Source organism: Diabrotica virgifera, chromosome 8, assembly GCF_917563875.1.
Source record: "Diabrotica virgifera virgifera chromosome 8, PGI_DIABVI_V3a".
Taxonomy (NCBI): domain Eukaryota; kingdom Metazoa; phylum Arthropoda; class Insecta; order Coleoptera; family Chrysomelidae; genus Diabrotica; species Diabrotica virgifera.
In genome coordinates, this window is record NC_065450.1 from 97,102,127 (window position 1) to 97,129,528 (window position 27,402).

At 31.0% G+C, this 27,402-nt stretch overlaps 1 protein-coding gene across 7 annotated transcripts in view; it reads right to left on the reverse strand.

The window, feature by feature from the left end:
- LOC126890477 (protein draper-like) overlaps positions 1 to 27,402 on the reverse strand; it is a 110,805-nt gene that overhangs the window by 21,212 nt on the left and 62,191 nt on the right. For 3 of the 7 annotated variants that reach the window (XM_050659455.1, XM_050659452.1, XM_050659457.1), the window contains exons 4-7: positions 21,656 to 21,844; positions 15,253 to 15,441; positions 5,136 to 5,333; positions 4,853 to 5,050 (exon numbers count right to left, since the gene is read on the reverse strand). In XM_050659455.1, the coding sequence (XP_050515412.1) occupies positions 4,853 to 5,050; positions 5,136 to 5,333; positions 15,253 to 15,441; positions 21,656 to 21,844 (774 nt within the window). The remainder of the gene's footprint in view (positions 1 to 4,852; positions 5,051 to 5,135; positions 5,334 to 15,252; positions 15,442 to 21,655; positions 21,845 to 27,402) is intronic. The other 4 variants (XM_050659456.1, XM_050659454.1, XM_050659453.1 and 1 more) reach the window with 4 other exon arrangements.

Below are 27,402 nucleotides of genomic sequence, written 5' to 3' on the forward strand. Positions count from 1 at the left end.
TCAGTCAAGGCAGAACTAATCAAGGCCTTCTAGTAATTGTGAATACATTTCGCCAGTCAAATTGCCAGGTAAAAAAGGTAACCGGTGAATTGCTCGAATGCAATTGTTCGAAATCAATTGCCGAATTCAATTGCTCGAAAATCAATTGCTCAACATGAAAATTGCTCGAAATACAAATTGCTCGAATAAAAAAGAAAATTATATACTTATCTAAAATATTTATTCACAATAATCAAAATATAGACATAAGAAAGATTCTTGAAATAGGACTGTTCCGATGGTAGGTTACGGAATCAATTAAAAATGAGTGTAAACAATGAACAATAATATATTTATTTGTGCCGATAAAAAAACGTGTTTTGCTTATATCTGAAAAGGGTGTGTTGTTGACGTACCACGTCTATCCCGACGCCCGCTGGGGTGTGACTGCCCACGGGAGGTTGTAAATCGACCCGTGGTTGTGTAGCGACTGACGCTGTGGCTGAAAAAAAAACCACAAACGCTAATATGTTTGTGTTTCTACAATATGACTAGAAAATGCAATAAATTACTACATCTGGCGTTTTAAAAGTTGAGAATCTATTAGTGTTTCCTTGAAAAAAACATTAAGTTTATACAATCTGCTTAGGGATACATTTCCTTAACGGCCCTTGTTAGCATATGGTGTGTATATTAAATGTTATTTCGTTTTGAGAAAAGTTATTAAAAATTTAGCAAAAATATAATTAAAGCGTATCGCTATAGGACAAATTATTTGATATTCCACGTATATAATCGTATATTAATTTATGCTGAAAAAGTATTTATTACAAATCTAAAATATCTTTGAACTTTTAAAATAATAAGAAAAATAACGGTTTTGATTTTCTCTCAATATGATAATTAGGGATTATAATGATTTCCAGGTATTATTAGGGAAAGATTAAAATCATTAAATACCCATTAACATGCTTACTCATTACCAATGTTTCTTTATTCTGTATGTATTATTTTGCATTATTGTGAATAAATATTTTAGATATATAATTCTCTTTTTTATTCGAGCAATTTGTATTTCGAGCAAGTTTCATGTCGAGCAATTGATTTCGTGCAATTGATTTCGAGCAATTGCATTCGAGCAGTTGACCTAGAACCGGTAAAAAATTAGGCCTGGATCCCGCGTACCAAAAAAAGTTAATTAATAGCAAGCTGAAAATTTGTTAATAGCTTAACGGTCTCTAGTCAGACAACTTTGACGTACGGGAACACTGGAACAGGAAGTTTTAATTGTGGAACAGGTTACAAGTTTCGAACGTCAGACTATGAAAACGTCCCATGTATTTTGTCGGACAGAACTTCCAATTGATTTGTTACCCTTTCAATCTCTCATGCAAAAATCAGATTGCTATTTACCACCAATATAATTCCTGTCATTTGATAATAATATGTTCTACGTGTCGGACTTATTAAAATGCCCAACATATTTGTCAGTTAAAAATTTTTTCATATATTATATAAAGTTTGCTATTGAATGAACTTAAAAACAACCTGCTATGTTTCACAATCAAAACTTTTCAGGATGGCACGTTTCACAATTAAAATCATGTTCCACAATTAAAACTGCCCCTGTTCCAGTGTTCCCATACATCAAAATTTGTCCGACTAAACACCGTTAAGCTATTAACAAATTCTGAGCTTGCTGTTAATCAACTTTTTTTGGTACGCGGTATCCGGGCCTAAATGACCTAAAATACCAATGGATCACCAAAAATACGTCGCATACATTTAATTATTGCGCTTACTGTGTATGCACCTCGTGGAAAATCCAGCTGTTTTAATCAGATCAATAACTAAAATTGTGACGATTTACAGTTCCATTTATGAAAAAAGTGCATTTATCGGAGAATAAAATATTAGGGGAGACCGGGGTTGGTTGTTACAGATTTGGCTAAAAGAATAATATAACAAAAACTATTTTTAAGAAATGTATTTTAAATAAATCAAACAAAAGTTTAACACTTCTTTTACTTATTAAAGAACTGAAATAAAACTTAAACACTATTGAGTTCGACAAAAAGTGTAAAATATCTGCTGACGACAAACGTAACAACCAACCCCAAAAGCATGGTTTGTAAAAAATGCTGAATAACTTTAACAAAACTATATTTATTGAGCAACTATATAATAAAAAAGAAACATAATATACTGAACACGTCACAAGAATATTTAATATCATTATGTATTACCAAAGATATTAATACTTACTTCGGCACATTAAATTTTATTCGGAGTCATGAAAACACATAACCACATTCTACGGGATTATACGATGGACGCGCTGTGTCGTTTGGATTTATTATAGGTAACAGACATGCGCGAAATTCTTCAGACTTGTTATGGAGTCAACGACTATTCGTAAGTAATAAAAGCGTCTGTAACAACCTACCCCTGTAACAACCAACCCCGGTCTACCCTAAATGAAATTTTTGATCGATCACTGCTCGCTTAGTGATTATTTCACTAAACCAGGGGTGGGCAAACTTTTTTTAATAAGGGCCACAAAAGGTTTTTGGTCTATTACCCAGGGCCGCAATATTTTCGAATTTTTAACTTTGGGGGAGGGGGGGGGGATGTTAAGCAATTTTTTAAATTTGTTTGAAACTATGGTAGAAATATTTTATTTTTAAATTAAATAAACATATTCAGTACAATTCAAAGAATATCCGAAAAAAATGTTTCAAGACCAACTATTGAAAAATAAACCTACACCTAAACAAAATGAATTTTTCAGTAGACATCAGAACTCGTTATTGGATCATATGAAACAAAAAATTCAAAAATATTTTATTAGCTTATAAATTTCTCGAGATAACACTGTCGAGTTTTTATTTTAGTTTTGACGATTTTTGCGTTTTTGATATCTTTCAGAAGTGAAAATACCGAAATAGTGAAAATCAACACATTTGTTATTGTTACCTCACGAAATGACTAAAGAAAATATATGAAAAATTTCAGGTGGATCTGTCAAGCAGCCTTTGAGTTACAATGTCCACCGCCTATAAAAAGCAGTTGAGCAGTTTTGAGAAAAACACGTTTAGTTTTGAAAACTTTTATTTTTCTTTATTTTAACTTCTTCTGTCTGTCAAATCGTAAAGTGATGCACACCGGAATATGTTTTTAAATCGCAGAGTAATTTACAAAAGAAAATGGAACAGCTGTTGAACGTTTCTCACTACGCTCAACAAGCTGCTGCAAAGTGAGTCGAAGGTAGGGATATTAAACATGCTGTATTTCTGGTAGATTTCCTACGGCCAAACTAAAATTTTCACAGAATATTTTTGAAATTATGTATTTTCATACAAACTAATAAAAAAAATCGAAAATTTCAAAACTTTCAAACCATATCCCTACCCCCCTATACCACATTCGCACTTATTTAAGCACGGTATTTGCCGCAAATATACAGGGTGTTTCATTGAAAAACGGGAATACTTAAATTGTGAATAGAGGTCACTAAGGCGGTTCTAGATATACTACATTTATTGCCTAAATGATTTTTATAACTGAGTTACAGGGTGTTTTATCGATTTTGCCCATGTCTTTCTGGAAGCACAACTTTAGAACCACCTTATATATTTTTTGATATTTGACATAGATATCTCTCATTTAAAATCCAAACCACCGAACTTCTAATCACAAGAATAATCCAGATCCGGACCAAACAAAATTATTGGGAAATAATTGGACTAATTCTTTCTTTTTTATATGATCAATGAATAGTTTGATTTTCATTACAAAAGTTTCATTTTGCGATGAACACTTACAAATTTAGAAAAGTAGCAGTGTTTAATTTCTAAATAATTTCCTCCCCTATTTCACAGCATCTTTTAAGAACCTTTTCTAAACTTAATTATCGAATATGATTGTTGATTGTGGTATAAGACGTCAGTATGTTCTGTCTCTAACTCTTCCAAAAGCTATGAATTCACGGTAATTTAATCCTATTGAACTAATACAGCTAACAATACTAGTTATAATTGAAATGCCGTTGTCCACTTGCAAAACATTTTTGCACAATATCTGATGATGGATTATGCAGTGAAGAATAATAAATCATGTTCTGGAAACTGTTGAACGTAATCTTTTAAGTTTTCTCAACGTTACAATATTTGCTCCTCTTAAATTTGGTGCTCTGTCAGTTGTTACTCTTACTAGGTGGTTACAGGTTAATTCAAAATTTTCCACGCAGTTCCTGACTACTTCGAAAATATCATTTTCATTTGTTGAAATTTCATGGATTTCATTGAGGGAGCCGATAAATCTCTGTGCCAAAAACCCAAATCATTGCCCGCGTTATGTTGAAAATTTGCGGAAAAATCACCCGCTGCGAAAGTGATAATATTAATAGCTGCATTATCTATCTATTTTTAATTATCAATATTAGCAATAATTAGAAAAAATCTTGAAATGAAAATAATTCACTTTGTCTCCTCGAGCCGCAAAAAAATGGCTAAATGGCCACATGCGGCCCGCGGGCCGCACTTTGCCCACCCCTGCACTAAACTCTAAACGGCTGTCAGCACAGAAATGACAGTTACGGCACGATTCCGACAGCGACTGCAGACGGCAGGTGGCACTTAAAGTTGTCATCATAACGACGTCATTACTTTGCACTATTAATTTGTATATTTAGTTGTTCGGCAGAACATCAGTTGCTAAGATATATACAAATTAATAGTGCAAAGTAATGACGTCGTCCTGGCGACAACTGCAACTTTTTTTCTTCTTCTTTCACATAATCCTTAGTGCCCTTCAGGGCGTCGTATGGCTTTTAAATACTAAATCAGAAAATACAGAACGTCATTGTTGTTACCTTGACATTTTCCGATATCAATACAGTTGCCGGATTCCTCATCTCTTATTAATCCCTGTTTTTCATCACATTCGCATCTTTGTTCACAAGAAAGGATACAAGCGTCGGGGCCAATGGGAGATTGACGTTGGCAAGTTCGCTCGGGAACACACGGTGATGCACATTCATTAAAAACTTCTAGTGGGCCACAATGACCTGCTAAATTAAGATAATATAAAACTTTTAAATACGTACCAAACTAAATTAGAGGAATTATTCAGTAACTATAAAAAGTCAGCGTTACCTTGACATTTTCTGATATCAATACATTTGCCGGTTTCCTCATCTCTTATTAATCCCCGTTTTTCATCACATTCGCATCTTTGTTCGCAAGGAAGTATACATGAATCGGGAACATCGGGAGATTGATTTCGGCAAGTTCGCTCGGGAGCACACGGTGATGCACATTCATTAAGAACTTCTAGTGGGCCACACTGACCTGCTAAATAAGGTAATTAATATAAAATAGAAATCAAGGATTACAGAAAGACAATGGGTCTATTGAATAAAAAGAAGTACAGTGGAACCTCGATAAGTCGGATTAATTGGGACCGCGGCCGATCCGGGTTATCGAAAATCCGGGTTATCGAAAATCCGGGTTAGCCGGAGAATATGGTAAAAATTACTAAAATATAGTATACTTACAGATAAACTCCATTATAATTGCAAAAACGTGAAATACATATAATATGCACAGTCATGGGCGCCCATATAAAAATTTTCAGGGGGGCCAGACGTGAAGATTTTGCACATTACATTTTGTACACTATGGATAACAGTATATAGTTTAAAGCATCCGAAAAGCTAGGGGGCCACTGCCCCCCTGCCCATGGGTATGGGCGCCTATGTGCACGGTACATCTAAACTACGTACAGTTGTATACAGTATTGTTCCTTTATTGGTAATAAACTCAGTCAAACTGAAAAAATGTTTGTTTTGTCTGATGGAAATCGGTCCGAGTTAACCGGACTTCCGGGTTATCGGAGGCCGACTTATCGGGGTTCCACTGTATTTGCTTTTACTTCCTCGTATTTAAGTATTTACTTAATAGTAATTGAATAAAGCATTAAAGAAATGACTTTATTCAATTACTATTAAGTAAATACTTAAATAATTGTAAGTAAAAGCACATTATACTTCTTTTTGTTCAATAGACCCAATGTTAAATATTGCATTAATTTAATTTTTCTACGTTTTATGTGCATAAAATAAAAAGACGGCATTTCAGATAATATTTATATAATGGTATGGGAGCCCAAACGGGGATTTTTGCAGTTACTCGAGCGCGTCAGATTATCATATGGGGAGAAACCTTGTATCCTGTAAATGTACCCCTACCATATTGGATCTTGATACAGGGAGTTCGTTAACGGGGTCCGAAGTTTTTTTCGAGACATTTTATCGAATTATGGATAGATGACGCTATAATCGGAAAAAACGATTGTTGGAAATGGAAAATTAAGTTAAAAAATGGAAAGTCCCCACTTAAATGGAAAACTTTTAACTTTTTTTGGTTTTAAGACCCTATCTTCACAACCCAATAGGTCCCCATAACGCTCGAGTAACTGCAAATTTAGCATACTCTCCTCCCCTACTATAACAACCAAGAGAAAATCACACGATCTAGTCTGGATTTTAACAAACTTATTTATTTATTTTATTTATAGTCTGGGCAGATTTTCGGAAAAATTTTTGGGAAAAGTTATGTACCACCAATTTTATTGCAGGAATCGACTCTTAAGATTGCATATTAGGGTGGTCCTTAAAATATGTGTAAACATTTAAACTTTGACAACCTATTTATATAAAACTTAAATTTACGTAATTTCATGAAAATTGGTTATTTGGAGGTGGTCCCAGGTCTGTAAATTTTGTGGTTTGTGGTAGGTGCTTATTCTATTCAGTGTGGCCCAGATTCGTCTTGATTGGTCGAAAACCTTTGGACTGTTTGTAATACATAACATATTCCGAGTGTCAGGCGGTGCTTTCTTCTCACGATCTTCTCGCTCACAGTCGGTTACCTTGAAATTCCTTTCAATTTTAATTTTTGCCTAATCTAGCGGATTTTGCTTGAACGAAGCCTACTTATGTCTCTTTCGGTGATCCTCACGTGGGATCGGTGTTAATGTCTCTATACTCCCTGACAATGGCATGTTCTGGGCAGAGGGCTCTGTGTCTTATACTCCAGGCTGTGGGTGAAAAATAGGTCGATTTCAGGATATAATTCAGGAATTTTTGAAACCTATCAGGTGTTGTAAAGGACGATGCCAGGAATAACTTCTACTAAAATGTGAACAAAAATATTGTGAGCTTTTTTTTATTGCGATTTTCATTTGTTAAATTTGCAATTTTTAAAGATTTTTGATTTTGCAGCTTAGGATATTGATTCTAGAGAAAAACTTTTTAATAGAAATTTGTAGTAAATTAAAAAACCTACAATTTGAACTAAGGTAAGTTTAATTTTGTTTATTGGTTATTGCAAAACAGCCTGCGAGAGGTCCAAAATGGCCGTTTTTACAATTGCGTTATTTATTGTACAAATAATTTTTTTTTATTTTTTACAGCTTTAAAATGAAAATCTTTTAATTCCAAACATAAAAAAATGTAAGGCCGGAATAACGAATTTGTTGCTTAGATATTATAAATTGTTTATCCCAAGTGGTAAAATGTGGAAGGCTATAACTTTTTGAAAAAAAAAATCGTAGAGAGTTGGTGAAACATCCAATCTCCTTCTAAAGAGTTAAATTTTCATATTCTGATGTAAATAGATGAGTAAAACATTTTTAAACCTCTAATTTTTGGATTTGAAAATAAGGGGGCAAATTTCGTTATAAACATTTAGAGTTGAAGCGGCCCTGTACATCCTGTGAGTTTTTAACTTACAGATTATTGTTGCTGAAGACGAAACGAGGATTTATAAAAAAATAAAAAATTTCTACGACCAACTGAAGTCGAGCTAAATGTTGGGTTTGAAAATAAGGGGGCAAATTTCGTTATAAACATTTAGAACTGAAGCAGCCCTGAACATGCTATGAGTTTCTAACTTACAGATTATTGTTGCTGAAGATTTATAAAAAAATTAAAATTTTCTACAACCAACTGAAGCCGAGATAATTGTTTCTTTTTTCTTAAATCGCAGTGACTTTATTTATAACATATAAGAAATTATTTTACAGTCATTGACTAAAGAAAAACCTATATTACTTAAAATAAAAATTATTATAAAATATGGTTACATTTAATTATTAAAAATTATTTTTAAAATCGGTGCTTTTGCGAGCGGCCGAATTTTGCAAATCGCCCGGTTCGCTTCAAATCCGCGCGCTCGGAAAATTTTTACGTAACTTGTATTAAATTTTGACCGAAAACAATTTAATAATAATACCATTATAATATACAGTCTATTTACCAGTGTATTTGTTTTTCTTGATAAACTTTTATATGTGAAATCTCATTTCTGAAGAAATAATATTACAAAAATGATACATACATATATATGAAATATATAACTATATTTTTAATTTTTTCATTGCTATATAAATATAATAATAATAATGTTACTTCTTATTATACAATATAAAACTTTTCCTTCTTGTAGTGACTATCCGTTTTGGATGTTGGCGACCATCATGGCAATCTGTACTTGCACACTAAATCGGTACTGCTGCTCTAAAACGATTTGTAGTTGTTGTGTTGAACGACGTACGTAAATTTTCTAGCAAGGTAATCCTTCGCTTTCCTGGTTCTCAGTTTCCAAATGGGGTTTGCCAAATTGCCATGATGGTCGCCAACATCCAAAACGGATAGTCACTACAAGAAGAAAAGTTTTATATTGTATAATAAGAAGTAACATTATTATTATTTTATTTATATTACAATGAAAAAATTAAAAATATAGTTATATATTTCATATATATGTATCATTTTTGTAATATTATTTCTTCAGAAATGAGATTTCACATATAAAAGTTTATCAAGAAAAACAAATACAGTGGTAAATCGACTGTATATTATAATGGTAGTATTATTAAATTGTTTTCGGTCAAAATTTAATACAAGTTACGTAAAAATTTTCCGAGCGCGCGGATTTGAAACGAGCCGGGCGATTTGCAAAATTCGGCCGCTCGCAAAAGCACCGATTTTAAAAATAATTTTTAATATAATTAAATGTAACTATATTTTATAATTTTTATTTTAAGATAATATAAGTCTTTCTTTAGTCAATGACTGTAAAATAATTTCTTAATTGTTATAAATAAAGGCACTACGATTTAAGAAAAAAGAAACAATTATCTCGGCTTCAGTTGGTTGTAAATCTTTTTTGATTTTTTTATAAATCTTCGTTTCGTCTTCAGCAACAATAATCTGTAAGTTAAAAACTCATAGGATGTACAGGGCCGCTTCAGCTCTAAATGTTTATAACGAAATTTGCCCCCTTATGTTTAAACCCAAAAATTAGAGGTTTAAAAATGTTTTACACATTTATTTACATCAGAATATGAAAATATAACTCTTTAGAAAGAGATTGGATGTTTCACCAACTCTCTACGATGTTTTTCAAAAAGTTATAGCCTTCGACATTTGACCTCTTGGGATAAACAATTTATAATATCTAAACAACAAATTCGTTAATCCGGCCTTACAATTTTTTTTATGTTTGAAATTGAAAGATCTTCACTCTAAAGCTTTAAAAAATAAAAAAATTATTTGTACAATAAATAACGCAATTGTAATAAACGGCCATTTTGGACCTTTCGCAGGCTGTTTTGCAATAACCAATAAACGAAATTAAAGTTACCATAGCTCAAATTGTAGGTTTTTTAATTTACTACAACTTTCTATTAAAAAGTTTTTCTCTAGAATCAATATCCTAAGCTGCAAAATTAAAAATCTTTAAAAATTGCAAATTTAACAAATAAAAATCGCAATAAAAAAAGCTCACAATATTTTTGTTCACATTTTAGTAGAGGTTATTCCTGGCATCGTCCTTTACAACACCTGATAGGTTTCAAAAATTCCTGAATTATATCACGTTTTTTCACCCACAGCCTGGGGTATTAGTGCTGGTAGCCAGTACGTTGACGTGGCCTTTATTGTGCCTGATATAATACGCAAAACCTGGTTTAGTTGGGTTTCAATCCGTTTGCTGTCGACCGAGGTCAGTGCTGTCGATCTAAGTGTAGTCGCTGAGGAAAACCATGTGGTACCGCATAACTTTTGTGGAATATTATTTCGTATTCTAAAGTTGGATTTATAGTTTGACGTAGCGTAGACGTAGACGCAACGGAGACGCACTGGAAAAGATCAACACCGAATTTTGTGTACTCGTGTTTATAGATGAACGCAAGCGCCTGACGGAACGTAAGAGAAACGTAATGGAACGGAAGAGTTCACCAACTTTCATCTTTTACAGTGCGTTTCTTACGTCTGGCCAATCAAAAAAAAATAATTTTGTTCTGTCACCCAAAGTGGACACGCCCTCATCAATTTTGTAAAGATAAAGTTGTTTATCAACATATTCGAATTTTGTTAATTATTTGTTAATACAATGGATGTTAAGCTATTAATTTAATAAAAATATATCATAGAGTCATTTCAATATTTCAGATAAATATGAGTTGTTTATTAGCCTAATTCGGGGTTATATACACATATTATACGATAGGTAAATCCAATAAACATTTTAAATACCAGGAAATGAAACAGAATAGTTGGAAATCCCACGGAATGCGGCACTAAGGAGCATACCTTTGTTTATTTTCTAATCCATGTAACACACAACACAGATAAATATTAAAATAAATAATATTATAAGTATAAATAAATAAACACAATGTTTGTTTATTACTGTTCGCATAATTTATAGGCTATGTTGTTGAATTAAAATTAAGTCATTGTTTACTCTTTCTACTCATGCGCAAAAATTCCGCTACGTCGATCTATAAATTGACATAATTATTTTCTTATGTTTCCAGTCCGTTTCTTACGTCTCCGTTGCGTCTACGTCTACGCTACGTCAAACTATAAATCCAACTTTAGATTTGCAGTCGTTTTTGTATGATGTTCTTTAAAACTTAGTGTCTTCTTTCGAGTGTCACACCTAGATATTTTGGGTATTTAGTATGGCCGAGGAGTCTGTCTTAAAAGTGGATTTTTAATTGGTAATTGGGGGTCTGTTATTTAAATGAAAGCACGATATTTCCGTCTTTGCGGTATCGGGTTGCAATCCAGCGGTGGAAATATCTCCGGAGACTAACCAGGTCGTCTGTTAATATTGATTCTAGGTCAATTGCTCGAAATCAATTGCTCAAAAACGAATTGCTCGAATAAAGTAGAAAATTGTATATTTGTCCAAGAATTTTTGACAATACTGGAAAATATATACCTAAATATACATAAAAAAGATACTATTTTGTTCATAATTATTTATTAAACGTAATAACCAATCAGCACTTATTTGAATATAGAAAAATATTACTGAATAGAGAATTGAATAACGTTTTAGACGAGCTAGCACACAACCCTATTCTCATTTAAAAAAATTCATCGATTACGTCATCACGCCCATATGGATGACGTCACTAGTATGATATATACATTAGTCGCTGGCTTACGAAATACCGAATGTATTCCAAACATTTGCACCATACTGTGTAATATTACTTGCAAGTCAACTTAATAATAAAAATTAGGTATGGTTTGTTCAACAGTAAATGGTTTGAATTCAATTAGTGCGGTCGTAAATATTATTAAATTTATCTGACCTGGCCCATTGTTAAGACCCACCCGGAGCGATAACCCACCGAGGTAGACAGAGTTGGTCTTTTGCAATTATCACTGACTAGACGGTACTCCGATAATAAAGCCTAAAATAAATTTTACCTGAAACCGGGCCTTTTATACTATTATCGGTTAATCCGGGCTGTTTATAGTGGTAACTAATTGAACTTAACCATTTACTGTTTAACATACCATAATACTATGGGCTAATTAGCAAAATACAGGGAAAAGTTATTTACCAGCAATTTTATTGCTGAAATGAAATCTTATGATTGTATACATGATACTATAAATAAAGAGATAGTATTTTCCCGTAGCTCAAATACGTCCGAGTTCGCGCATTGATTACGTAACTGGAGACCGGAAGTTTAATTTGAATTCTTGTTAAAGTTAAATGGGATTTGTATGCATTATGTGATGAAATTATTCAATTAGCAAAATAACATTAAACTTCAATGTATTCGAAAAGAATTTAGTGTTGAGATTCCAGTCAAAATAACTGTCAAAGATAAAATATAAAATACAACCGCGAACAATTCAAAGTAATCGGGCATTACGAATGATCACGAACCATTACGAACTTGCCGGTCTCCAGTTACGTCACGACTTCCGGATGTGCAATATATTATCTTGTTATTTATAGTATCATGATTGTATATATTAATAATATAGGTATGCAAAGTCCGCAGATAGTGTGCTACTTTTTTTATGGCGCCCGAAAATCGTGTTTTTTTTTTCAATTTTTGCTCTATAACTCCAAAGGTTTTAACTTTACACGAAAAACACCCAAATAAAAATTCAACGTAATTAAATTCTGCATAGAGACGTGTTTTTTCCGATTTACTTCGACGAAAACTTTCCCCGGAAAATGCGTGTTTTTTCAAAAAAATCTCTAATTTTCAGCTAAAATTTTAGATAAGTAATTGTTTATCAATAATTAAATAACTTGGTAATATAAAAGCTCTTTTCATATACATGATAATTCCAGAAGCCGATAGGAATTGAATGAACAGTTTAGCAACAATTTAATTGTTAATTAAAAATTTACGGTCGCTATAATAACCGCAATAATTATGATACATAAGAATAAATATGATTTTTGTATAAAAAGACACTGTACCTATCTAATATACTTTGATATACAGAATTGAAATTGGACTATTTAAGCAGCCTCAGGAATATTTTAAAATTATAAACAATTTTTTGGCTTATAAACAAATAGAATATCTCGGGAAATATTAAATTAAATTAAATCAAGAAAACGGTATTGTAAAAAAGCGGCAGGAAGCTTCTTTTAAAAGAAAAAACGTTTAATTGTGATGAGTACTTATTCCTGAGATATAACGGGTCAAAGTTGACCAGCATTTACGGCAAAGATTATATCTTTGGATCATAATTTTTAAACCATCGCCCTTTTATTTTTGTCCTCTTTCTCCACACCAATTTTGATATCTTTAAAATAGTCATAACATATATATTATTAAAATAAAAACTATCGATATTACGAGTGAAAATTGACAAAAATAGCAAAATTCCAATCAAAAATTAGGTTGGAGCGTGGGTTGGAGTAAATGTAATCTCAAAGTTCAAAATCGGTATACGTTAAAAAAATGCATTTGCTCGGCTTCCCATGGAGCAATTTTCTTCATTATTTTTTTGTTCCCAAGTAACTCGAGTAGAGCCATCTAACTAACGCATTATTAAATGTCAAACTTGCTTTTGTTTTGTTATAATATGTTAATTTATTTATAAGCAAAGACAACTACATATTTTTCCCGTTGTAGACTTTTTTTTAGATAAACTTACTACAAGTGTACCTTTTAACGTTAAAAACACAAATATTCTCATTTAAAAGTTGTATAATTATTTAAACAATCTTTATTTAAACAAATTAAAAAATTTTGTTATAATAAATAAATAAATTTATTATAACAAAACAAAAGCAGCTTTGACATTTATTAATACGCTAGTTAGATGGCGCTACTCCAGTTACTTGGGAACAAAAAAAGAATGAAGAAAATTGCTCCATGGGAAGCCGAGAAACTGCATTTTTTTAACGTATACCGATTTTGAACTTTGAGATTACATTCTCTCCAACCTAATTTTTGATTGGAATTTTGCTATTTTTGGCAATTTTCACTAGTACATAATATCGATTATTTCATTCATAGGAGATTCTGACCAATAGAAAGCTACAGAAATCTAAATTAAAGTGATAACGTTTTTGATAATTGCCCGTCGTCAAGCATATTACGTCAGATGCCCTTCGTTGCTACGAAAAAATACATTCAGTGACATTAATGACAAATGTTTTAAAAATTATAAAAGTGATGACTTTCAACCGTCAAATACATATTTATAACAACTGTGTGTTTAATTGTACTAATTTGTATTTACATAAATAAATTACAATAAAATTTTGGTTTTGAACAGTTTTATTCATGAAATAATCGCAACAAATTGCACTCGATCTCTAAAATTAATATAGAATTTTAGAGCTCTTGTGCAATTACTACTGATAATTTTTATTATAATAATATATGTTATGAATATTCTAAAGATATGAAAATTGGTGTGGAGAAAGAGGACCGAAATAAAAAGGTGATGGTTTAAAAATTATGATCCTATTGTTTATATCTTTGCCGTAAATGCTGGTCAACTTTGACCGGGTATATCTCAGGAACCACTCATCACAATTAAACGTTTTTTCTTTTAAAAGAAGCGTCCTGCTGCTTTTTTTCAAATACCGTTTTCATGATTTCATTTAATTTAATATTTCCCAAGATATTCTATTTGTTTATAAGAAAAAAATTGTTTATAGTTTTAAAATATTCCTGAGGCCGCTTAAATAGTCCAGTTTCAATTCTGTAAAGTACATTAGATATGTACAGTGTCTTTTTGCACAAAAATCATAGTTATTCTTATGTATCATAATTACTGTGGTTATTATAGTGACCGTAAATTTTTAATTAACAATTCAATTGTTGCTAAACTGTTTATTCAATTTCCATCGGTTTCTGGAATTATTATCTATACGAAAGGAGCTTTTATATTACTAAGTTATTTAATTATTGATAAACAATTACTTATCTAAAATTTTAGTTGAAAATTAAAGATTTTCTTGGAAAAACCCGCATTTTCCGGGGAAAGTTTTCATCGAAGTAAATCGGGAAAAACACGTCTCTATGCAGAATTTAATTACGGTGAATTTTTATTTGGGTGTTTTTGGTGTAACGTTAAAATCTTTGGAGTTCTGGACCAAAAATTGAAAAGAGCACGATTTTGGGGCGTCATTTTGTTTATAAAAAAAGTAGCCCACTATCTGCGGACTTTGCATACCTATATTATTAATATATACAATCATAAGATTCGATTCCAGCAATAAAATTGCTGGTAAATAACTTTTCCCAAAAATGGCCTATTCGCCGATAATCTGTCCAGACTATAATATCTTTTAGTTTTTATACATTTTTAAGGTCAGTTGTTGTAATCAGCCAAATATTGACTCTAAAGTAAATGGGAAGAAATACCTACATTAGTACAATGTACAATTATTCAAGCAGCGTTATACTCGCGCTTACCAGGGCATTGTTCCCGAGGAATACATTGTCCAGAAATTGCATCTCTTATAAATCCAGCATTAGCATCGCACTCGCATCGTGGATAACATACATCTGGACAAATTTTTGGGATTTGGCTTGTCCTGTTTTGGCAGGTAGGTTCAGGATTACACGAGGCACATTCATTCCATATTTCTCCCCGTGAACAACCTGTAAAACAGTTTAAACTGTGGTTATTAAGAGGGTAACGCAAAATTTTTAATTAATGCTTTTTAAATGCATTCATTTTTTTTTCGAATCCTGAGAAAACTAATAAATATTCTATATGGACATGTATGTGTAGTGTAAGATATGATATAAGGTTGACCTTCACCTAGCTGTTTAATGGATAAAAATGATTGGATATGTAATTTAGCATGTTATGTAACAGTGACAAAAAATAAGGGTTGCCCGATCTAATCTTGTTCTAACTATAATTAATCAATAATTAAAACATGACATTTTTTTATAAATTAAAAAAAACAAATTTCGACCCGGGCAGATATTATTTCAGATTTTTTAGATCATTCTAAACAAAAAAGGTATTTTGTGTAATTTTTCTCTAAAGTTGATCGTTTTCTAGTTATAAACAATTTAAAACTGAAAAAAGAACGAAATATGACGATTTTCAAGGCTCAAAAACAAACATAAAATATCATTTTTGAAATTACGAAGTACCTAAATTCAAATTCAAACCTTACTCTATCAGTTCTTGATTAGGCAAGCGGCACACCCCTAATTTGAGGCTTGGAAATCGAAAAAGCGACCATGATAGGTGAATGGCAAATTTTGGTCATTCTTCATGTTTTAGAGGTAGCTGAATCCGAATACGAAGTTTATTTTTATCGAGAATTGGTGGAACATGTTCAAAAATCAAATTTTAAGCAATAATGCGAAAAATCAATTTTGATGTTTTTTCAAATTTAACTCGCTGTATCTTTGGTCACTGTAAATATTTCCTTTCGAAAATTTTACTGTATCATCTCTGAAGTATTTAAATAACAATGAAATTGCCCGAAATATTTAAAGATGTTAAAAGAGGAGTTGTTAATTTTTAAACATTTTGTCGTCAGATTTCGTTAGTTTCATGTTTACCTACTTAAAAAAGTTGAGTGACAAACTATTTAGTTTATAATTTTAACCAACACAGCATTAAAACATAAGTCATGAAGAAGTTTTCTGATAACATTTCAAGTCAAAATATGCGATAAAAAAAGTTATGTAAGTTTATAGACGAGTGGTACCAAAAAAAAACGCTTATTTCTCGAGATACTGACTACGGTGTGGTGAATAGCTAATTTTGCTTATACTATGTTTTTGATGGTGGTGAAAACGAAACTGGGGTTTATTTTGAATTTTATGTGGAAAACATTGTCAAAATCGCAATTTTACTGTAAAAATAAAAAAAAATTAAATCACGTTCTTCTTAAAATTATAAGTTGCATTTTTTTTTCTATAAAACATTTTGTTTTACTACTTTGTACCCTATATTTTAACATAAACTTAACTAAAAAGCTAAATTTCAAATTCTGTGACTCAACTTTTGCGATTAAACTTTACAGTTCAAAATTCTGCACCTTTTGCTTTAAACAGTTCATAACTTTTATTATAATAAGACAGAAAGATTTAAACAGGTCCCATTGTCTTCATGAAGGTAAAAAATATATACTGTAAAATATATAAATATATTTCAGAGAAAAATATTAAAATGGAACAGAGTTGTAGCGAGTTAAACGCAAAAAACGTAATTTAATTTTTTTTACTAGTAAAATGTGGTGTTCCCCCACGTAAAATTAAAAATAAAGCTAATTTTCGTTTTCAGCACCATCAAAAACATAAAGTATGCACAAAATTAGCCATTCACCACACCGTGGTTTCTTGAGAAGTAAGCGTTTTTTGGGGTGTGCCGCTCGTCTATAATGTCACATATTTTTTTCCTATTGCATATTTTGACTTAAAATTCTCCAGAGAACTTCTTTATGAATAATATTTTATTGCTGTTGGTTAAAATTATGAACTAAAAAGTTTGCCACTCAAATTTTTTAGGTAAACATGAAACTAACGAAATCTGACGACAAAATCCTCATCTTTTAATTTGTTTAAAGATTTTGGACAAATCTCATTGTTATATAAATACTTCAAAGGTGACACAGTAAAAATTTCAAAAGGAAATATTTACAGCGATCAAAGATACAGCGAAGTAAATTTGAAAAATCATCAAAATTCATTCTTCTCATTTTTGCATAAAATTTGATTTTTGAACATGTTCCACCAATTCTAGATAAAAATAAACTTCATATGTATTCGGATTCAACGACCTCGAAAAAATAAAGACTGATCATAATTGGTCATTCGTCTTAAAGTTGATTTGTGGTCGGCATAACGTAATTTTAGGGGTTGCTGCCGCTCGCCTAATAAGTCTTTTGGACTTATTTCATACTGAAATATTGTTTTTTAGTCATTAATGCCCATCTCCCCATAAGAAGCCTTCCTCATTAACAATTAAAAAAATATGTTTTAGAATTGCAAAGTAACAAGACACTTACTCAACACACACACTACACATTACACCTGAGTTAGTGATAAGTTATACAATTACGTGGCTAAAGGTTCTAGTTCTAAACCAAGGCCAGAATCAGAGAAAAAAAATGTTTTGGAATAAAACATGGCTAAAATGCTTATCGAGACCTATTGAAAAAGGTTTTAACTTGAATTTATGTACTTGATGATTACAAAAATGATATTTTTTACTTACGTTTTTGAGCCTTGAAAATCGTCATCTTTCGTTCTTTTTTTTGCAGTTTTAAATTGTTTATAACTAGAAAACGATCAACTTTAGAGAAAAATTACAAAATACCTTTTTTGTTTAGAATGACCTAAAAAATCTGAAATAATATCTGCCCGGCTCGAAAAAATTTTTTTAAGCTTTTAAAAAAATGTCATTTTTAATTATTAATTAATTATAGTTAGAACAAGATTAGACCGGGCAACCCATGTTTTTTGTAATAATTGTTAACATGCTAAATTACATATCCAATAATTTTTATCCATTAAACAGCTAGGTGAAGGTCGACGTTATATCGGATCCTCTACTAATACAAGTGTTGTACATAATATAATCAGATTTATTAAATATAATTAGCATACTCTTGTAACTACTGTTTTCTATAAATAAAACACTAATACATTTTAATCTTTTTTTTTAATTATTTTTATTCATATTGAAACACGCTGAAAGTCCGTCTAAATATTTGAAATTCCGACACAGTAATACTTTCGCTACGCCCTGTATATCGATCTTCCGCATAGGCAGAGTATGGCGTTTTTCAATTCTCACGGGATTTGGATGTTTATTTCGGTTTTTGCGATTCTTTGAAATTTGGTGTACAAAGGTGCCCCAAATTGTTTATATCCTACAAAATTGTAAACGGAATATTTTTCAAAGAGGTTCCACGTTAAGTAGGGACTCAGAGTATTAAAAGGTTTTTATGATATTTACAGTTTTGGTTTGTCGGTTATATGTTCGTCGGTATATCCAAATAGCTACAGGAAGAACCCCTGCTATGCTGTTAGGCTGTTGCAGTCTAGAAGATGAAAGATTTTTATGACTTTCTCAGACACAAATTTATTGAGGGTGTATTGCAACCGGAAGGCTCAACCTAAAATAAGCCGATGTCTTTAGTAATATTGGTTCTCAAAACTAACTGTAAAATTATGAGTCATCGCATTTCGTGTAAACTCGAGAGATTTTGTTGTTGCGAAGTTTAAGTAATTGTAAATGGTTGAAAGTAAAACCATCATGGCGTTCGAGGGATGTCTTGAGAGTTTTTTTGACCATTTGATTGGTAGAGAAATATCTGGTATGATTCCTATTGGTCTAAGTAGGAAGTCACTTTTTTTTGGGAGAGGAACCCAAGTTTGAGAAGGATCGAGTTAGCGGTCCTAGTGATCAGTTCAGTAGAGGCTATCATCATGTTCAGTAGAGTTCCGTATAAGCTATCATCATGTTCAGTTGAGTTCTCCGAGGGCCATCGTCATGGAGAAGAGTTCCACCAGGTCCACCATCGAGTTAAGTTGAGTTTTGGTTCCCTTAGGGCCATCGTCATGGAGTTGAGTTCCATTGGGCTGATTCTAGCCCGGTGAATGTGATGGTGTATCGTGAACCCCGGCGATTTTCCCGCTGTTTCTAAGCAAATCGTCGTTACCATTTTATACCAATGTTGGTATCCATTAATTTCTTTTAAGCAGTCAGAACCAGAAGTAGGAGAGAGGAGTTTCAATTTTCTCATTACTATGTTTAACAGTGCAGTTAAAACATGTAGTATGCTCACATACTTTATTTTGGTCAAAGTTAATGAACTTTCAATAATCATGTTCGAGTCTAACTAAATAATTTTATTCAAGTAAAAGTAAAATTTGATCCAGTTTAACGAACTTTTAAACTATTTATCTTCAAGTGAAAGCTGAATTTTTCTATAATAATGTTTGTTTATAAACAATGTACTGTTTGCTGTTTGCTGTAATTAACGACAGTGAAGTAAGTGTTTCGCGAGTGCAATAGCGCCTTGGACTTTCGAATCAAGCTACGAGGAAGAAGCCAGGACACTAATTGTTAAGGTATAATTTTTATATTTGTAAAACTGTTCGTTTCATCTTTGATTAATTGGTAATCTGGTCTCTAATTATAACAGAGAGATCAGAGATTAATTTTTTTGTTTTTAATAAATAATGTTTGATTTTCAACATATAATTTATTTTCTTCCCTTCTCTCTTGAATCGTAGGAACAACAAAACATTGACTGAGTATATAATTTTGAATATAAAGTAAAGGAGGTAAGTTACATTATAACATTTTGTATATTATGTATATCATTTTATTTGACTATGTTTCTTTGTTTTATTTTAATTTATCTTTCTTTGTTTTATTTCTATTTTTTTTTGTATAAAGTTTGGTTTCCCTTAGGTAACCAATGGCGCCCAATATTTTATTTTTTGTATTTTTCTTTATTTTTTATTTCACATCCTTATTTCGATTTTTCTATCTTTCTAACTTTTCTAAGCTAATAAGAATATATCATAACATCTATTAAAGAATCCACTCCCTAAAATCTCTGAGACAGTAGCAACCGAGGTACTTAATAAATTATGTAGCACGAATTTTGTCCAATTCTTAATTAGTCATGTTTCATAAAACAACAGGGGCTATCTTTTGTCTTACATTAAAATGGCCCCATATGACTTCCATTCTTTGTCGTGTTTCATAAAATGGCTTCCATGCGTGGGGCTGTTTCATAAAATTAACCGTGCTACAATATTAATAAAAAATAACGATATTTTCTTTTGTTACAGGTACGGTCGGATTTTTCAATCACTGAAGATAAACATACCTACTATAACTGAACGGTAAATAACTAAGAATAAAAAACAGCAACAAAAATAGGAAATTGCCAAAATCAAGAATAAATTATCAAAAATCGGATACCTTAATCCTTTATCGATAAGATCTGTTATAACATAGATATGCGGTTATTTAATTATAATTGATTTTAGGGGATAGGCGCGAAATTTCGACTCTAAGGCTCCAATGAATTTATTTTTTTCGGATCTTAAGAAAATTAATAATTATAATTATTTTTGAAAAATTTAAACGCAGAATGAAAGATTACCTTATTATCGAGGGCTGAAAGTCCGTTAAGGTAGACTTCCGCACCAAGCGACCGAGACAGGAGACCGCGACAGGCGACAGATAGGCGAGGTCTCCCCACGACTGCTCTCAATGCAATTATATCAGGGTAGTTGTGCAGCCCGCGACCGAGACCAGCGACCAACTATCGTCTATTCGCGACCTATCTGTCGCCTGTCGCGGTCTCCTGTCTCGGTCGCTTGGTGCGGAAGTCTACCTTTAGAATAAACAAAAAGTTTCTTTTGAACGAGATATTTGAAATGCAATCTTTGATTCTGCGTTTAATTTTATCAAAAATACTTATTAGTTTTCTTAGGTTTCGAAAATATGAATGCATTTAAAAATCATTAAAATTTGCAAACCGAAATGAAACGTAAGCTGTCTTTTCATTTTCTCAGTTTACTAATCTTGTGAGTACACGGAACCAACTCTCGTTGGAATTTTTTTCTAGACGAATGGATGGAATGTGACTGCATATTGTAGAGTCCCTTTGGTCTCCTTGATTCGTCGTCTTCTTGCCTTATTTTAAAAGGTAGACATTAAGGATGTACCCAGAAATTGGTCGCACGAAAGGTTTCAGATTTACGGATCTAGGATCTCATTTTGTATATTTTTGAGTTGTATTTTTTGGCACACTGATCTTTTTAATGTCTTATGTACAAAATGAATGCGGCAAAATCCAAATACTGTTATTTTCCTTACCTGGACATTTGTCTATAGGCACACATGCACCAGAGATTTGATCACGGATTAACCCATTTTTAGAGTCACATTCACAACGTTGTTGACAAACAGCTGGGCAGATACCTGGAGCTTCCGGGATTCTGTTTTGACAAGTAGCCTCAGGATCACACGACGCACAATTGTTCCAAATTTCGCCACGTGGGCAACCTATTAAGACGAATGCAATGTGTAGGAAAATCTTGAAACACTCTTGTGATTGGTTATGAAAATATATATATACATATCTTGAAAAATAGCTTCACAAACCAGTAACTTAACATTAATTAAGCATTTAAATTAAACATTAATAATTAAACAAATTTAAAAGTAAGAAACTGATAAACCATATAAAAAACTTTAATATGGCGTTCGCTGCATATGTCTATCCTTATTTGCTGCTTAGAAAATTACAAAATAAATCATAAATTTTGAGATTTTATAAATGTTCATAACTTATGCAAAAATTAAAGTAGAACTTTCTTATTACACGAAATGCTGAGACTTCTGGTGCTTAAATTATGTTCTAAATTTGAAAGCAACTGGTCAAATAGTTTAAAAGTTATTTAATTTGTTTATCCCAAATTAATTCTTTTTGCAACACTATAAGTCAGAAAACGATGAGGCTACAGTAATACTTCGGACGGTTTATGAAAGAAGAAGATTTATGCTTTTAATTTAATTTAAAAAAAATTACAAAAAATAATTTTAAATAGTGTAAAATTATTTTGAAAAAACATGTCGATTTTTTTCCTATAAACAATTAGAATAACTTTTTAACCGTTACCCGTTAAAAAACTATTTTTCCATATTTAGAAAGATTAAATTTTTATACACATTTAGAAAGAGAAACAATTGTCCTAGGACAATTAGGGACGAAGTTAGCCCCCTTCTTTTTTTAATTCACAGCAGCTTTGTTTATAACAATTAAGAAATCAAATCAAAGAGTATTTTTTCGATAAGGCACCTTTTATCAAGATGTGGCTTCTTTTTTAATATGGTTCAAAATATGCCTAAAAATGTAAATTATAAATAAATTTTCATACGATTACAAAGTCCCCATAATCGTACTTAACCATATAAAAATATGTGTGGTGGATTTGACTAATATTCAAAATACCTCAATAAAAACTGACTTTTCGAAAAAGTACTTAGAGAGGCAAAAAAGTTTTAAAAACATTGTGTTAAACTAATGGTACCACAATAATAATTTAGTTGGAACGTACACAAAAGTTTGGGGGGGTTTAATGGAGCAAAACCCCCATAAAATTTTTATGGGGTGTCAAAGTTTTTTTATAATTTTTTTGTAAGATGCTCCTGTCATAAAAATACCACAGGTCTATTTTCAATAAAAAATCTCTAGTAGGAATTTTCGATATATTGGACAAAATCGATTTTCATTTTGTAACTTCAATGGGCTGTAACTTTTTTTATATGCATATTTATACTAAGTTAAGTTAGGTTCAATCGAACTATTTTTATGAATAGTTATGCGATTAAATTTATGACCTGTATTTTTGTTACACCCTGTAATTATTATATACTAATCCTATTCAATTATTCCTAAATCTAAAATTGGCTTATAATATTGAATTGAAAATAAAAAATCTCAAATAAACTAGGTTTTATTTCTTGATAAACATGCTACTAGATAAACGAAAAATGAAATTTAACAAGATTAGAGAGAGAACAAAATTATTTTCAGAAATTTTCTACAATATGTTATTAATTGTATCTTACAACATTGAAAGTTATAATTTTAAGATTGCAAAACAACAAAAATTAAGATATTTCGTACATTTTGGAATGATAACAAGACTATTAAAATAAAATTAAAGGGGATTTATCTCGGAATACTTGTATTTTTATGAAAAACGTAACAATTATCAGTTACCTATTTATTATAAGTTATTGTAAAGTCAAGTGTATATGATCCACTCCTATGATTGCCAACAAAGTCGTCCTAAAAATATCGTAAAAAAATTTCCAAAAATTGTTTACACAATTTACATAGTTAATTAAATAACCACTTTATTAACAAAAAACATATCCGTAACGTACGCAAAGAGTACATACAGATTAAAAAAGAAACTCCAAAATAGGAAATAGAGAAAGATTGAGGATTTGGTTATCGAAGTCCATAAACTATTTATATCTCTGTACTAACAAGAACTCGGTACAACCAGTTTGGCAAGAGCAGATAGTTTATTTTAACAAAATATCTGGTATAAAGAAGATCTGTTGATCGGATCGGTACTAACGGTTCTTAGCTTAATTTCCAACCCCAATCAATTACGTTTATCTCTTGTTTGGTGGTTCTGTAACTTCAGTTTTTCATTAATCTAATAGCATGTTTACCAAAAAAATAAAACCTAGTTTATTTGAGATTTTCTAATTTCCATAGACCAATACTATTTTTAGCAACAATTGAATGGGATAATTTGTTTTTTCATACATTAAATGATTACTAAGTTTAATAAAAAGCTATGTATTATTATATTATTCATAAATATTTATGTTTTGTCATTAAAATTACTTCAAATATTATTAAAAAAATTGTTTAAACAAATTTGATGGTGTATATAACAATTAATTTATTTAAATAATGAATACTCGTACTGTACGCAAAAAGTACATACAAATTAAAAAAAGAAACGTCGAAATCCATAGGCGAGAACAAGAGATACAGCTAACAGTTCCTTCCCCCTTCTCATCGATCTCCCAAGTTTCAAGGCCGGTCGATTTTAAGGGTCACATTTTGAAGCTTTGTGGACGATTTGTTTGAAAGTATAAATTTTTTATATTTGGTACGTTAAAATTCTGAAGTATGTTTTTTCAAATGTGACTGATTTGATTTCGTAATTGTTATAAAGAAAACTGCTATGAATTAAAAAAGGGGGAGGGGGCAACTTCGTCCCTAATTGTCCTAGGACAATTTTTTCTTTTTTAAATTTGTATAAAAATTCAGTCTTTCTAAATATGAAAAAATAATTTTTCTACGGGTAATGGTTAAAAAGTTATTCTAATTGTTTATAAGCAAAAAATCGACATGTTCTTGCAAAATAATTTTGTGATACTTGGAATTATTTTTTGTCATTTTTTTTACTTAAATTGTTAGTATAAATCTTCTTCTTTCATAAACTATCCAACGTATTACTGTAACTTCATCATTTTCTGACTTATAGTGTTGCAAAAAAAATTAATTGGATAAACAAATTAAATAACTTTTAAACTATTTGACCAATTGTTATGAAATTTAGTGTATAATTTTAGCACCAGAAGTTCCAGCATTTCGTTTAATAAGAAGGTTCTAGGTTAATTTTAACATAAGTTATGAATATTTATAAAAACTTAAAATTTATGAATTATTTTGCAATTTTCTAAGCAACCAATAAGAATAGACATATTCAGCGGACGCCATATTGAAGTTTTTTATATGGTTTATGAGTTTCTTACTTCCAAATTTGTTTAAAATGCTTAGCCTTTTGGCAATAGACGAAAAAAGCGAAAATTTTGCGTTTTTTGATCTTTATTTGTTTATAACTATGTATATCATCAAAATCGGCTGCAGGAAACATATAGGTTATTATTATAGATGTCCACACTACTCAAAAAATTTGTTTTCGGCCTGGAGGGGGTTGTGTCACCAACAGGATATTTTTTTCCTTATTTCTCTGAACTAATTCATCATTGTACTCATTTGCCCTCATTTGCGGCAGTAAAATAACACTTTCTTGTACTGAAAGAAGAATTTTACTTTACCTGCCGCGATTAATCGAAATTGAATGTAAGTGGTCGATGGCAGTAATCGATTATTTATTTGAGTTAACTTACAATTTATTTACTTTAATTATTAAAAATATTGTACAAAATTGATGACATTGTTAATTAACTTTATGTTAAAATGTGAAATTCTGTAGTATTTTGTAATTATATTTATATACAATAAATCAAAACTTTACCGATTTAGTAATTATTCAGTATTGATAACTATCGATTAAAAATCGAAAGTGGCCATCTTGCAAAAGTTATCTGTCATCACTGTCATGAAATTATTATGACGTCTAAAATTTAAAAAGTTCTTAAATTGCAAATTGCAAGTAAGTGTTAAAAACAATATCAAATTATATTGGCGATAAAATTTTGTATGCACCACGTCAGTAAAGACTCTTTATCGAACTCGTCTGTTATTCGCCTCGCTCGCTACACTCGCTCTGCTCATATCAGACTAGTTCGATATACAGGATGATTGATTAGTAGGGTAAAGCTCAATAGCTCCACTATAGTAATAGATAGCAATAAAAGTTAATAACAAAAATTTTAGCCACCTTTGAGCTTCACATTACAAAATTAGTTAGAATGTTACAGTTATGTTTTTTTTTTAATGGAACACCCTATATTTTATTTTATATTCGAAATCCTGTTAACTTCTCCATCACAAAAATATAAAGGTTTGTAATGTTATACAGGGTATTTACAAAGTTATAACCAATTTTGTATGAAAATCGTAACAAGTTCAACTCCCTGTATAAATAAAAATAAGCACAACAGCAATGGTTTATTAATGCCATATTTTTTATTTATTGTCAAAATTTTTAAGACTTATTGATATTGCTAATTTTCTTTATATCAAATACAGGGTGAGTCAAAACGCAAGTACATTATTTTCTCAGTAATGTTAAATGGAACACCCTGTATTTTATATCATTATTGAAAAGTAACATTAACGTACTTTAATTTTTATATAACATTCCCTATGCCCAAATTTATTAGTTTTCGAGATAATTTCATTTTTCTGTGCAAATTATTTTAGGTGTTTAAATTTATCTAAATTTTAAGTAAGCCATAACTGAATTGACTATTGAAGATTACCGATTATCAATCCGGTAACACTGTAGCAAATAAAGAAATAAAAATAATTTATTAGTAATACATTTTACAAACAAAAACACAACCACTACATGCAACATTTTTGAAACAATTAAAAACTATCTTTTTATGTAAATGCAACAAATAAACAAAGAACATTAGCAATAAATTTTACAACAAAAACACACAAACACAAAATACAATGTTTTGTGAAGACAATTAAACACTACTTTTGTATGTAAATGTAACAATGTAACAAATAAAAAACGAAACATAAATAATTATCAGTAATACATTTTGCAAAAAAACATGTTTGAAAAAATTAGAAGCTACTTTTAATAAAATATTTTTAATATTTAATTACATAAGGTGTTCAAAATTATCTCCTAACACATTTATGTACGCCTAAAAACGATCATTGAATGAGGTACTTACTCTACGGAGCATTTGTAAATTAACATTTCGAAATACACATCGAAATACACAATACTTTGTTCGGGATACAAAATATTCACAAACATCCTTAATCGAAGACTTCAACCTCTCACGGAAAAAATCATCGGGGAATATTAAGCAGGGTTTAGGCAAAATAGATCTACCATTGACCAACTATTTACAGTTAAACAAATACTAGCCAAAGCATGGGAATATGACATGGACGTTTACAATCTCTTTGTAGATTTTAAACAAGCCTATGATTCAATAGATAGAACAATTCTACCTAATATATTGGAAGAATTTGGCATACCATCAAAATTAATACGACTAGTGCAAATGACAATGACAGAAACAGAAGCACAAGTATGTATTCAAGGACAGATCACTGATGCGTTTACGATAACGCAAGGACTGAAACAAGG